Source organism: Manis pentadactyla, chromosome 6 (genome assembly GCF_030020395.1).
Source record: "Manis pentadactyla isolate mManPen7 chromosome 6, mManPen7.hap1, whole genome shotgun sequence".
In the NCBI taxonomy this organism is placed as follows: domain Eukaryota; kingdom Metazoa; phylum Chordata; class Mammalia; order Pholidota; family Manidae; genus Manis; species Manis pentadactyla.
Genome location: NC_080024.1, coordinates 23,572,735 through 23,585,371, shown reverse-complemented (window position 1 = coordinate 23,585,371; position 12,637 = coordinate 23,572,735). Strand labels below are relative to the sequence as shown.

Below are 12,637 nucleotides of genomic sequence, written 5' to 3'. Positions count from 1 at the left end.
TTCACTCTAAATGCACCATACACATTTCAGAAGCTGCTATGCTGTCTTTTAAAAACTGTTTGCCAAAATTGTTAGCAACATCTATGAAAGAAGGAATTCTTACCATTAACCTCTATCCTGAATTCATAAAGCATCAGGGAGGCATATGGTATTACACGAACATTAAATATAATATATTCTGTTCTGCTTGCTAAATTAAATCAAGTTCCAAATGCAGCATATGCAGAGTGAATATGGCTACCTACAAGAAGCAAATGATGTTGGTATTTAAATTAGAGTTTTCTATCACACAAATTTTTTTAGAATGATGTACCAATTCAATAATGGAAAAGAGAGCTTGGAATAGGGATGAAATTTTAAAAAATTCTTTCTTCCTTTTGTATAATACCATAAATTAATGGTTTCACTATTTACTTACTAGTGTCTTTATTTACTTACACACTTAGTGTGTCAGTTTACTTAGGTAACTTAAATTCTCTATGACTTTCTTTATCTGTCAGATGGATATAATGATACACACTTCATAGGTTTGTGATGAGAATTTTAAAAAATAAAATAGAGTAGTGACTTGCACAGTAAGTGCTTCATGTTAACTATAATTACTACTTTTTCTACATACTATTATACTTTCCACAGGCATGTTTAAGACAAATACAAATATGTTATGTTATAACATCATACTCCCTCTTCCCAGCTTTGCCAACAAAAAAAGGGATACAACCAAAATTAAAGTGGGTATTGGATCAATTATGATGATATCTCACTTTCACAAGTCTCTTGGTGAAAACTGGAAGCAAGAAAAAGAAGCCTCTAAGTTACCAGAATAGCTGTTTGTAAAATACTGTGTTTACTCAGACCATATTACTCATATTTTACAGACGTTTCTAAAACAATTCTCTGCTTTGAGGCTTTCAAGCTGTAGCTAATAAAAGGAGATTGTTTTTAAACACTTCATGGTCTAGGAACTGAGCCAGGAAACTTATATTGCGCTATTTTATTTAATCTTTGCAAATCACTATGTGGAAGTATATTAGTTTTCTATTGCTGTAAGTACCACACATGTAGTGGCTTAAAACAATAAAAATTTATTTTCTTATAGTGTGAATGTCAGAATACCGAAGTCCGTTTCTAAATGACTAAAATCAAGATGTTGGCAGGCCTGGGTTCCTCCTGGAGATTCTAGGGGAGAATCTGTCTCCTTGCCTTTTCCAGCTTCTAGAGGGAGACTACGTGTCAGGATCACGGCCCCTCTCTCCGCCTTCAAGGGGCATCACTCCCACTGTCTCTTTTCTCTCTTACTCTTGTCCTCTTGTTGCCCACTTAATAAGGATCCTTGGATTATACTGGGCCCATTTGGATGGTCCAGGATAACCACCTCATCTCAAGATACTTAATTTAATTACATCCAAACAGTCCCTTGTACCATGTAAAAAACAATTCACAGATGCTGGAGAGAGGACAACACACCTTTGGGAACAGGGAGTTATTTTTCAGCCTAGCACAGATAGAAACAATTATACTCGTTTTACAGATGAGAAAAAAATATAATAATTACTCACCCCATTAATACACTAAGAAACAAATACTTAAAGAGGTTGAATAATTTACTCAAACATATAAAACCGAAAAGTGGGCACCAACGTACTAATGTAGGTCCTTCTGACCCTAATGATGTTTCTGCTACACAATTCTGCCCCTGAAGTAGGAAAAAGATGAAGGAAGGACACCCTCCTTAAGGAGAGTTTTAAATTTTTCTTTATGAGTTAAAAATACTGATTAAATAGTTATTGAATGGCCACAATATGTAAGATCCAACTTTCAATGCCAGGAAGAAATAGGAATCAGATTTAGTCAGTAGCTAGGACATGACTTCTCTTCCTAGTTCCTAAAACTGTTCCTACATTCTTAAATGCCTATCTTCCTGAAACTTTTTAATTTGCATCTACAGTCCTGACCAAACTCAGCTACCTAATTGGCAACTCCAGTTTCACGTTCTATAAACCTTTCCAATTTGCCGTGTCTGGAAATGAACTCTTGACTTTTTTCTACAACTGTTCAATCCCTCAGCCTTCTCCACCTCAGGAGGCAGTACCACTATACTCCCTCCCCTCACTGGCCATGGCTACATAACCAACTGCCTAAATTTGTCTCAAAAACATATTTTAATCCCATTTACTTCTCCTTATTTTATTATCAGATTTCTTACCAGTATCTTTATTTTCATTTTTGTATTGCCTCGATCTAACCTCCACACATAAACTGACATGATCTCTTTGGAATGTAAATTAGGTTATGTCACTTCCATGGTAAAATTCCTCAAAATCTACTGCGTTTATACTAATTGCAAACTTTTCATGTTACACAGGGTTACATATCTTGCTCTGTTTAGGACATGTGTGCCTGTTGTCCTGAAGTAACAAGTAATAGAACCTGATTTCACTCCCAAACTGTCCCAGTAGGGTGATAATTACATGGTCACCATATCTATATTACTGCTCTGTGTAATCTTTCCTCTGCCTAAATTTTCTCCCTGTAGCCAAATTATTTTCCATCAGGCTCAGTAAGATCCTCCCTTAAGTCTCCCCTATAATTATTTTCTTCAAAACATGAATGAAAGTGTTTAATCCTATACTTAATTGTTTTTATTCGTTAAATGTCTGTTCACAGCATTATACAGAGAGAACTAGGCCCATGTCCATGTTGTATACTTCTAGCCACTTCAGTCAGCATAGCACCTGGCACATGGTAGAAATCCACAAATACTTACTCAAGGGTTAATGACTAAATAAACTCACCATACATTCAGAGGGTTATGTAAACACTTACTATAACATTTAACTAATAAAAATGCCTTCAAGATGCCAACGACCAAAACTAACATGGAAGAGGAAGAAGTTACCTTTGTTTAGAGAGAAGGAGGTTGATTAGGGAAGGTTCTAGAAGGGGAGGAAGCCCAATCAGTGTTGACAGATGAAAAACACCATGTGATGTGAATTAAGAAGCTATGAGACAAGACTTCTAGGCAGAAAGGATAGCATTTACAAAGGCAAAACAGTTAAAAACAGTGTGATTATTCAGGGAACTCAAAGTAATTTCTATTATTAGAGTCTTGCATAAATGATATATCATTGCCAGGAATCCTGAAGGACAAAATCTAAATTATGGACAATACTGCAGGAAATATAGAGAACAGCTAAAAAATTTGAAACTTAGTTTTGTTTTCATTTATAATGCTAGGATGATTTGAGGATTTCTATTGCATATTTAGCTCACCTCATTAATTACAGAAGTTCTTAGATAAGTAAGTCAGTTTTTGAAGAGTTATAGTTCAAACTTCATTACCATAAGGAATCATCTCAGTTGTGAGTTTGTCATGTAATATTCACAGAATTATAATACATGGTCCATAATATTCAAAAAGTTATAATAGACGTTCCATAAAGAAACTGCATGGAGGTTTGCAGTATATAAACTAAACTGGGCTTTTCCCTCAAATAATTTTTTGAGTTTGCATTTTAAGAATTATCTCAAACTTCTGCTTTGGGTAACATTTTTATTTGTTCTTAGATTGTAAAAAGAAATAGGCCAAAAATACTAAATTAACATTTTGGCATTTATATTACACAAATAAGAAGAAGGACATATTTGTGGAATTTATAGAACATCAGGTCATATTTTGATGTACATAATTGTAGAAATGGTGAATTAAAACTCATCTTAGACCAACTCATCTAGACCAAGATTTTCAGGAAATATTCTTGGTATAGATAATCACAGATGGTTTCTTTGAATGTAAAAATTTACATACTGGTAGACTTCAGGACATGAATGCTTTGTTTGGTTCCCAGAGTGCTTCCAAAGTTTAAGCCCAGATTTAAATTTGGAGAAGTCACATACAAAAACCCAGAATTTTGTCCCCTCTTGATTGGAAGATCAGATAACTCTGATGGGAATAATTCCCAGGCTCCTAGAGGGGAGTACATAGTCTCTAGTCCACGACAGAGCCAGGTCCCCCCTCTAGGTACTAAGATCCACACCACTTTCTTGATGTATGTCACATGTCTGAGGCCTTACGCCAGGCCAAAAAAAAAACCTGAGAATTATCAAAATGTCTAGGAAAATACTTAGAAGTTGATCATTTGTCATGCTGAGAATTGAATACACATGCTATTTTAGTAAATCATCTAAATATGGAATCACTCAGATAATCTTTTTTTCTTGGTTTTGTTTGCTAAGTAGACTATACCAAAATAAACAAAAATCCAAACAACCCAGTATAACAACTTTTCCTCCTGACCAGTAAGCAAATTGTTTGGCATCTGGTCAATATAACACAAAGAGCACAGTACAATAGTCCAAAAATATACCATCATATCATGTGTGTGATCTGTGGTTTGAATGTAAATATCTCCCACTAGATATCTTTCAATTTAGCAAATATAATTGATTGTATTTAAATAGACTGAAAGTATCAACATGTTTCCAATATCAAAACTGTTCTAGAGTAAGAGTTATAAAGCCAGAAAAGTCATTTCCATAGAGATGGGCACTTACCTTAGCTATCTGGACACACCAGTTGAGCAGCAGCTGCGATCCAATGTTATCTTTGTGTTCATGGACGTAATCCAACAGGCATCCATGGGGCATAAGCTGTGTCACCAGCTGAATGGTTGGGCTCAGACACACACCCAATAACCGGACTAAGTGTGGATGGTCCATACTTGCCATGATCAGAGCTTCCTTTAAGAAAAAAATATACTACCATCATTTCAACTCAAAGTTCTTTACAATTATAGTTACTTGCATTTACTAATGGTGCTGATAATGATTCTGAAAACGTACTCACTCAATGGAATCAATTAAAAATGAAGAGACATTATTGTACTTATTATATTCCTCAAGTGATTTAGTTCAAGTCAAATTAAAAGAAAACCAAAGATTATACATTACTTAAAATGGAAAACGTTATAGAGTGCATTAAAAATAGAAAAACTGCATATAAAATTAATAGCAGTATTGTTTCCTCTGTAACATGGACTCAGTATTGAGTTTATAGACTGCCAACTAGGTTGCAACTGAATCATAACTCATTTAGTGGATTTTTAACCTTTGATCTTTGATTCTAGAGTACAGTCATCTATACAAATGCAGCTATTTGAAGGTAGAATCAGGTGACCCAAAGTTAAGTCATCTGTTATTGGTCTGGTTTCAGACAGCATATACAGGTGCAATTTATAAATTATAAACATCAAAACTTAAACAATTACAAGCAATCTGCTCACTGTGGATTTAGGTAGAATAAACATTTTCATAACCTATTTTTCTCCATAACTTTGCTTTTATTCAAATTTATTTCATTTTCAAAATTGTGTTATTTCAAAAACACAATTCAGAGAGTCATAAAATTTGAGAGCAAGGTGAGACTATAAAATGTGTTTCCTACAACTTTATCATTTTATGAAATCTGAAAGCAGGTCTGATTTCTTTATCATAATCATAAAAGTATCTTTGCTTAATGATGATAAAATATAGACATATGATGCTTAATTAGTGCATTACAAAGTTAGTCTCTAATCCAAAGTTATTTTGTATCTTTACTAAGATTTGAATCAGATATAATGTTATTCACACACACACACACCACACACACACACAGAGGAGGGTGACACATATATGACAATTTATTATCAATCAGTTTACCTATGTGAAGGTAGGAGAAGATTCATCATATTATTCTCAAATATTTTCTGTAGCTTTGAAATTTTTCAAAACAAAAAACTTAGGACAGAAAGCTATACTGAGTTTCTGTTTAAGGTGGCATGGCAGATGGAATACACTAATTTACTTCTACTTATTCTCAATTCTACTACAGTAATAAAGGAATTAATACAAAGGCAGACACCAACAATCATGGAGAGGAGGCGATGAGGCTAGGATACCAAAAGTAGGAAGTGGCTTACTAGGAGTATCTTACTTAGCAAGCATAAGAAATCTGAAGCGTATCGTAGTAGGGGTAGAACTGAGAAGAAATATAGCTAACCCCGCAGGTATCACCACCAACGGCTCAAGTAGTGTTAGCGTTACCGACCTCTGTGATCAGAAAAGGAGGGACTGACTGTAGCAGGATTTCTTCGAATTCTATTTCAGGAGCACTTGGACTATGGAGCTCCTTCGCCCCTCCATCCTTAGGAGATGCTAAACCCAAAGGATTGTAGACTATGGATATTAGGCCCAGTGGAAAGAGACATATTCTGATAAAAATAGTAGGATTTGTAAATTTATATGCAGTGACACTCCAGTTCCTTCTCCCAAATGGAGCTGCAACTTCAAAATTCTGAAAGTTTTATTTAAACCTCAAATTTCATATTCAGCAAAATTTCAACCAAATCAATATACAGACATATTCAGACCTGCTTGTTCTTTAAAAACAAAAATTATCTCAAATGTTTCCTTTCTCTGTTTGATGTACTTATTAAATAAAGAGGTGGGGGATTAAAAAGTACATTTAATTTAGGAAACAAAGAAATGACAGTGATTGGATATTACAGATTAAAAGCTGAACAAGACTGAGACAGCAGCCAGTCCAGACTGGAGGAGGACATATTGTGCTGGGAGAGGTGACCTAAGAAGAGAGAATTGCTATGAGCTTAAAATACATTAAGAGTATATATATATATATTTTCTAGCAAAAGTTAGTCAAATTAGTGATTGATACACAAAAAAGTAGGCAAAAAGAAGAAATCAATTTGAGGTCAAACACAAGATACTCACAACAAAATAAAATCATTGTATTTACTATAGAGCACAGAAGGGAGTAGTTTTATAGGCATAACAACATTAACACAAAATGTTGATATAAGCAAATATCCTATGACTAATGAAAAATGAGGAGAAGGGAGGAAGATACACTTATGCAAGGTGGTGATGGGCAGGAAGTGAAAGATACATTCCTGTTGTTCATAGTGAGAAGTTAGTATATAATGCATAAAATGGAAAAACTAAGAGTTGACAGTATAAACATATTCCTTCAATGTAGAGTTAAGTAAAAGAAGAAATTGCTGAAAAGTTTGAGGTGATTACTTTGGTCAGGGGACAATGGGGAACAGCAAGGGAGAGGACGGTCTCTGGAGACCACTATCTTTCACTATTAGCCTTGTAGAAGTATTTGATATTTATTACTACTACTTTTATCTTAAAGCTATTTGGGAGGACATTATTCACTTTTAACCTCCACTATTATTTTAATGGTATTGAGTTGAGCTGAGTCTAAAGATTATTCACAATTATGGGGTTTGTCCAATGGAGTATATGGGGTCACTGGATCCAGCCAGGGTCATATGTGAGGTATCACACTTCCATGTTTGAATAAGGAAGAGTAGGAGCATATGGGTACATGCCTACAGAAAGGAGAGATACAAGGCCAAATAGAAGAAATAGCTAGAAAGGTGGTGTCAGCCTAACTCAAAGGACTTTCTTTTGAGCCTTTGGGGGCAGAAGCTGAAACTGCTGTTTTCTAGAGAGCTTCCAAGTAGATTACATCCTCCAATTCCCCTTTCCTGGGGCCCCAGGGAACCAGATGAGTCATAGAACAGGAGAGCGCACGAGTGCCCTTGCTGAGCCCACCACCACTGCCGCACCTCGAGGACTGACAGTCCAAGGAGGCACTGAGAGGCATCACTCCAGTGAGGACAATGCCATCCTCAGGTGGTACCCGTCAACAGCACTGGGGGGTATGACCTCTCGGTGCTCAGAGACCAGAGAAGCTCCACGTGGGGACAGAGCTGATAAGGAAGAACAGGATAGATGCCACAGGGTGACCGCAACTGGGAGATGGGTTTATAGGTGCTTATGAAGTACCCAGCAACTTCCCAAACTATTTGAGGAGACTTCTTTAGGAGTTGGAGTTTCTGCATTATCACCAGAGATGGAAATCTGAGTTATTGCTATTAATATGGTCCCATCTGGATCCACAGGGTAGAAACATTTTGGCTTTGCACACTATATTTCAGTAAACATTTGAGATAAAGCTAACCAATGTAGTTATAAGGAGAGTACAGAGAGGAATGCTAGCCAAGTTAAATCACCTATTATTTAATCTAGTATTACTATTAATTGTTAGTTAACATTAATATTGAAAATGTAAACCAGACGGTTCCTTCACCAAATTGTGATATGCACACAAATATACACATATACACCAATAAATGAACATCTAACCAAATGAAATATCTAATTTAATCAAGCACCATCTTAAATATTTAATTAGATATCAAGTATTGGGTATGTAATTAAATTAAATTGGGGTTGATTGTATTTCTCTATTTCTTATCGGTGGCTCTCAGTCTTTCATGTGCCTAATAGTCACCTAGGTTGCTTATTACAAGTGTAGCTTTCCTGGCACCACTCTCAGATAATCAGGTCCACAAATTGATCAAGAATCTGCTTTTGTAGCAACTTCCAAGGTGAAGCTACCAGAATATCACCATCAAATGTGTGTGTATAATTCATTGCAAAAGCAGAAACATGCAACAGTTATTCGGTCCTCGTTATAACCCTGCAAAGACATCCAAGGAGGTATTTGTTCTGAGCTGTAAAAAGAGATTACTACCCCAGGTCATACATCGAGTAAGTAGCACGATTCGTTTTAAGACTTAGGATTTCTGAATCTTAGTGCAGTATGATTTCTTATGATAGTAAATATATATATATATAATTTTTCAGCTCCATCAGCACTGTGCATTGTAGATGGTTACCTTGTTAACACGAAGACAGCTCCACATCTGACATAAGCCATGCCTGAATGAATTGTGTCAATTATATTTTAGCTCCTGAGGAGCAACTAAAATCAAACAACAATTTGTGCTTACAAGTCAACTGCCATCGCTTACAAGGTGCTTTCAGATAAAGCTGAACAAAACATATTTCTCTGATTTCCTGAGAGTATCACTTGGTACAGGCCATTTCTTAAGGTAAAGAAAATGATGAAATTTAAGGTAAAAGAAAGGTTTTGTGATTATTTCAGGCTTCTTTGTCAGGAGGAAATACACAATTTTTTTCTTTTACAATTCAAGAAGTAATGATGATAATCCCATTCTAAATATACATGTGAAAAGTTTACACCAGAAGAGTGTAAAAAAGTCACATGGAAATTCGCTTTTAAGAAAACCTACTAGTAAGTCCTGGCAAAAAAGCTGGGGTTGTATTAAGGAAAATTGCTCATCAAACTACAAAGAGTATTTGAAACCAAATTGCAGAGTATTTGCATAATAGTTCTCTTTTTTGAGAAAGAAAAGATGAACAAGACACTAATTGTAGGTTTTATTTTTTTCATAAAGGAAATAGCAGATGGCTTTTTTGGGGGATAGGGGAAAATATAAAGAAAATAAAGCGGATTCACTTAGAGTGATGAGTGGGATGGAAAGGGAAAAAAAATCCCAGAGTTTTAATAATGGAATGTTGGGTTTCAATAATTTACTCTGTGTTAAAATTAATAATGTCCTCTGTTACCTATCTCCATGTGGGACCTCTCGAAACAATTTTGGAATTTTTGTTGCTGTCACTAGAAAATGTCACTGAAGGCCCCTGGGATAAAGTTGACAGGTGCATTGTCTATTTTTCCAGAAATAAAATTATTTTGTCTTTGTTTTCCCTTTTGCTGTATAAATTTTTGTCTTGTAGGTGAATTAAAGTTATCTCATTGGATAGAGGGGAAGCATGTAACAGGTACTGCACTGAAATAACTAAAGCAAGAACATTTTTCTTTACAATGAGGTCTGGTTTGAATAAGGACATTTTCTAAAACTACCAAGAGATGACCAGGGCATAGACAAAAAGCTCTGAAGCATGTGTGTCATTACTTTCTAGCCTCTGCTTTTTGTATCTCTATTTCAGTCAGAAGGGAAGACATTTCTGTTCAATAATAAACGTGATCCAAGCATTTGTCACATCAAGTCATCATTTTGACTAGCCTTCAGATGTTTATACCTTACAACTTAAACTTGTTTTCTCACTCGTGTTTGTTAGTGGTTTTACAAAAACGGAAAACAAAGCAAAACATATGGCCAGTGAAAACTTATGGGTTATTCTTTTTCTTTTTTTTTTTAATGTTAACTTCAGCCAAACTTTCACTGTTTCATTATGTCTTTGGACCATTAATTCAATACCCTCCAGCTGAAAATCGGGAAAATCTCATTGCTTCAGGGATAAGGAAGATAAAAAGGGGGACAGAGAAAAAGAAAAGATAGCCAATTAATGTAGACATATAAAACTGTGCTTAATGCCACAGTCAGCAGATTTGTGAGTGTTTTTAAAACAAATGCCTCTCATAAAGATAGGCTGATGGTGATGAAGAAAACAAAGGGGATAATTATGATGGCAGTGATGAAAAATGAAATAAAATTATTGGTCTATAATAATGCTTTATAAACCTGTTTGCTGCAGATGGTAACCAGATAATAAAATAAATGAAATCTGCTTCTGTTCCCTCTTGTCTAGAATAAATAATAATTTACTGGTACAAGTAGGTGAGAAGCAATTAGAGAGACTGAAATAATATGTCACCAGTTTAATTTTGCCCACGTTGCTCAGAGGTCTTAGCTCTCCTTTCCAATCTCTGGTTTCAGTTCCATGGATTTGGAGAATCAAGATTGGGATCTCTCTAACTCTTGGAATTAGCAGGTTTCCATCTTCATTTTCCATCACTTACCCGTTGGGTGGCTGAATGTCTAATTTAGATATTACTTATTACTTATCATGCTGTACAATGAAAGACTTTGTGAATAATTCTAAACAAGGTAGGATTCTACTTTCGGACTGTGTATTTTTTCCTACCTTCCCCCTGCACCTAGTTACACTCAATAATATTCCTCTATCCTAATTATATTTCCTTATTCCTTTGTTACACATTCACTCACTGTCTACAGTGTCATCTCTATCCTTGTGAAGCTTGCATTCCACTGGGAAAGACAACTTAGAAACAATAAAAACAAGTAGAGAACAGATGTACAAATAATCATAAATTATATTAGGGGTAATGGAGAAACTAGATGGGGTATTATAACAGATAATAAAATGGTAGTTGCAGAGTTACTTGAAATAAGGGTCGTCAGGAAATGTGTCTTGAGATCTGAATTATGAGAAGCCACATCTAAAAAGATGGGAGGAAAGAGTCTATATTTTCTGAGCTTGGAAAAATTTGGAAGCTCTTAAAAGATTCATGTGTCTGGAATTTAGCAAGAGCTGCAACAGCACAAGATGAGATTGGAAATGGAGGGAGGGCCCAGATCATGAAAGGCCTCCTGGTCATGGAAAGAAGACTGGATTTATTCATGATTTTTTTAATGCCTGCTTTTTGTTACGCTTTGTTCACCTCTCTTTTAGCCTGAACTCCATATCAATATGAAATAATATGTCACCAGTTTAAGTTCGCCCACATTGCTCAGAGGTCTTAGCACTCCTTTCCAATCTCTGGTTTCAGTTCCATGGATTTGGAGAATCAAGATGCCTGCTTTTTGCTATGCTTTGTTCACCTCTCTTTTAGCCTGTAATAATGGTGATTATTACAGTAAAGCATTTACCATCATCATGTAATTATTTTCTCATCAATATTCCCATCTGGCTACTCCTTGGCCAAAGGCAGCTTCCATCATCTGAATTCTCAGACTTCCACATGTTGTTTGAGAAAAGCATATCTTCATGGAGATTTGTCCTGAGTGTTTTGATGCTCCAACAGTAGCCCTCTCTTTAAGGTTTTAATTTCTTTTTGACTCTTTATTTCATTTATTATGACTTGTATATCTGAACACGAAAAAACATACTTTTACCATTCACAAGATTTACTCTGCAAAATGTACTCTTAACATATTCCATTTTGTTGCCTTGAATCATTTTATCACTAGTTGTTTATCCCTAGTAAAACTTCACTGTCTTCACTCCAGATTGGCACCTTCACTGTACCTACAAGTATACTTAGATATCCCATATTCTAAAAAAATGAAAGTTCCTTCGATTTTGCCATTTTTCTACTTTGGGAATATTTATTATTCTCACTTTGGCTATTTTTTCATTTTACAGTCCTTCACTCCTTAGGACTCTAGTTTTTCTGCAACTTCCTCGCATTCTTTCTGTTACAATTATTTTTGAAAAAGTCATGAATGACCTCCTTTTCACCAGTCAACATGTTTATTCTCTCATTCTTACATTTCTCTGAGTCTCTTCATTGTTTTATCTCCCTGACCATCTTTCTTTTTGACTATCTCTCTGTGGCTGGTGTTAATATTTTATTCTGTCCTAACTCTTCCCATACCTTAAATGTGGAAATGCTACCTTGGTTTTGTCCCTAATATTCTTTGGTTTCTTTTGTAATGTCTTGAATGTATATATTATAACTTTAAGAAATATGACAGGGTGGTTAAAAACATATGGAATCAACCAAAATTATGTGATTTTTCATTCTTTGATTTAGATCAAAGCTGTGTAAATAACATTGCTATTCACAAGATACAAAAAAAGTCATTATCATCATATCTAAAGTAGCTGTGCAGAATGTCTGTCCAAAATACCCATACATGAGAATTACGTTGGGCCCCTATTCCAAGCTTTCTTTTCCACTTGTAATTTAAACTGTCATCTCTGAGCA

The 12,637-nt window shown here is 35.3% G+C and overlaps 1 protein-coding gene across 5 annotated transcripts in view; it reads right to left on the bottom strand.

Moving 5' to 3' along the window:
- The window catches only part of ERBB4 (erb-b2 receptor tyrosine kinase 4), a 1,101,636-nt gene that overhangs the window by 170,192 nt on the left and 918,807 nt on the right, over positions 1–12,637 (bottom strand). For all 5 annotated transcript variants that reach the window (XM_057503587.1, XM_036926862.2, XM_036926865.2 and 2 more), the window contains one exon: positions 4,555–4,740. In XM_057503587.1, coding sequence (XP_057359570.1) covers positions 4,555–4,740 — 186 coding nt within the window. The remainder of the gene's footprint in view (positions 1–4,554; positions 4,741–12,637) is intronic.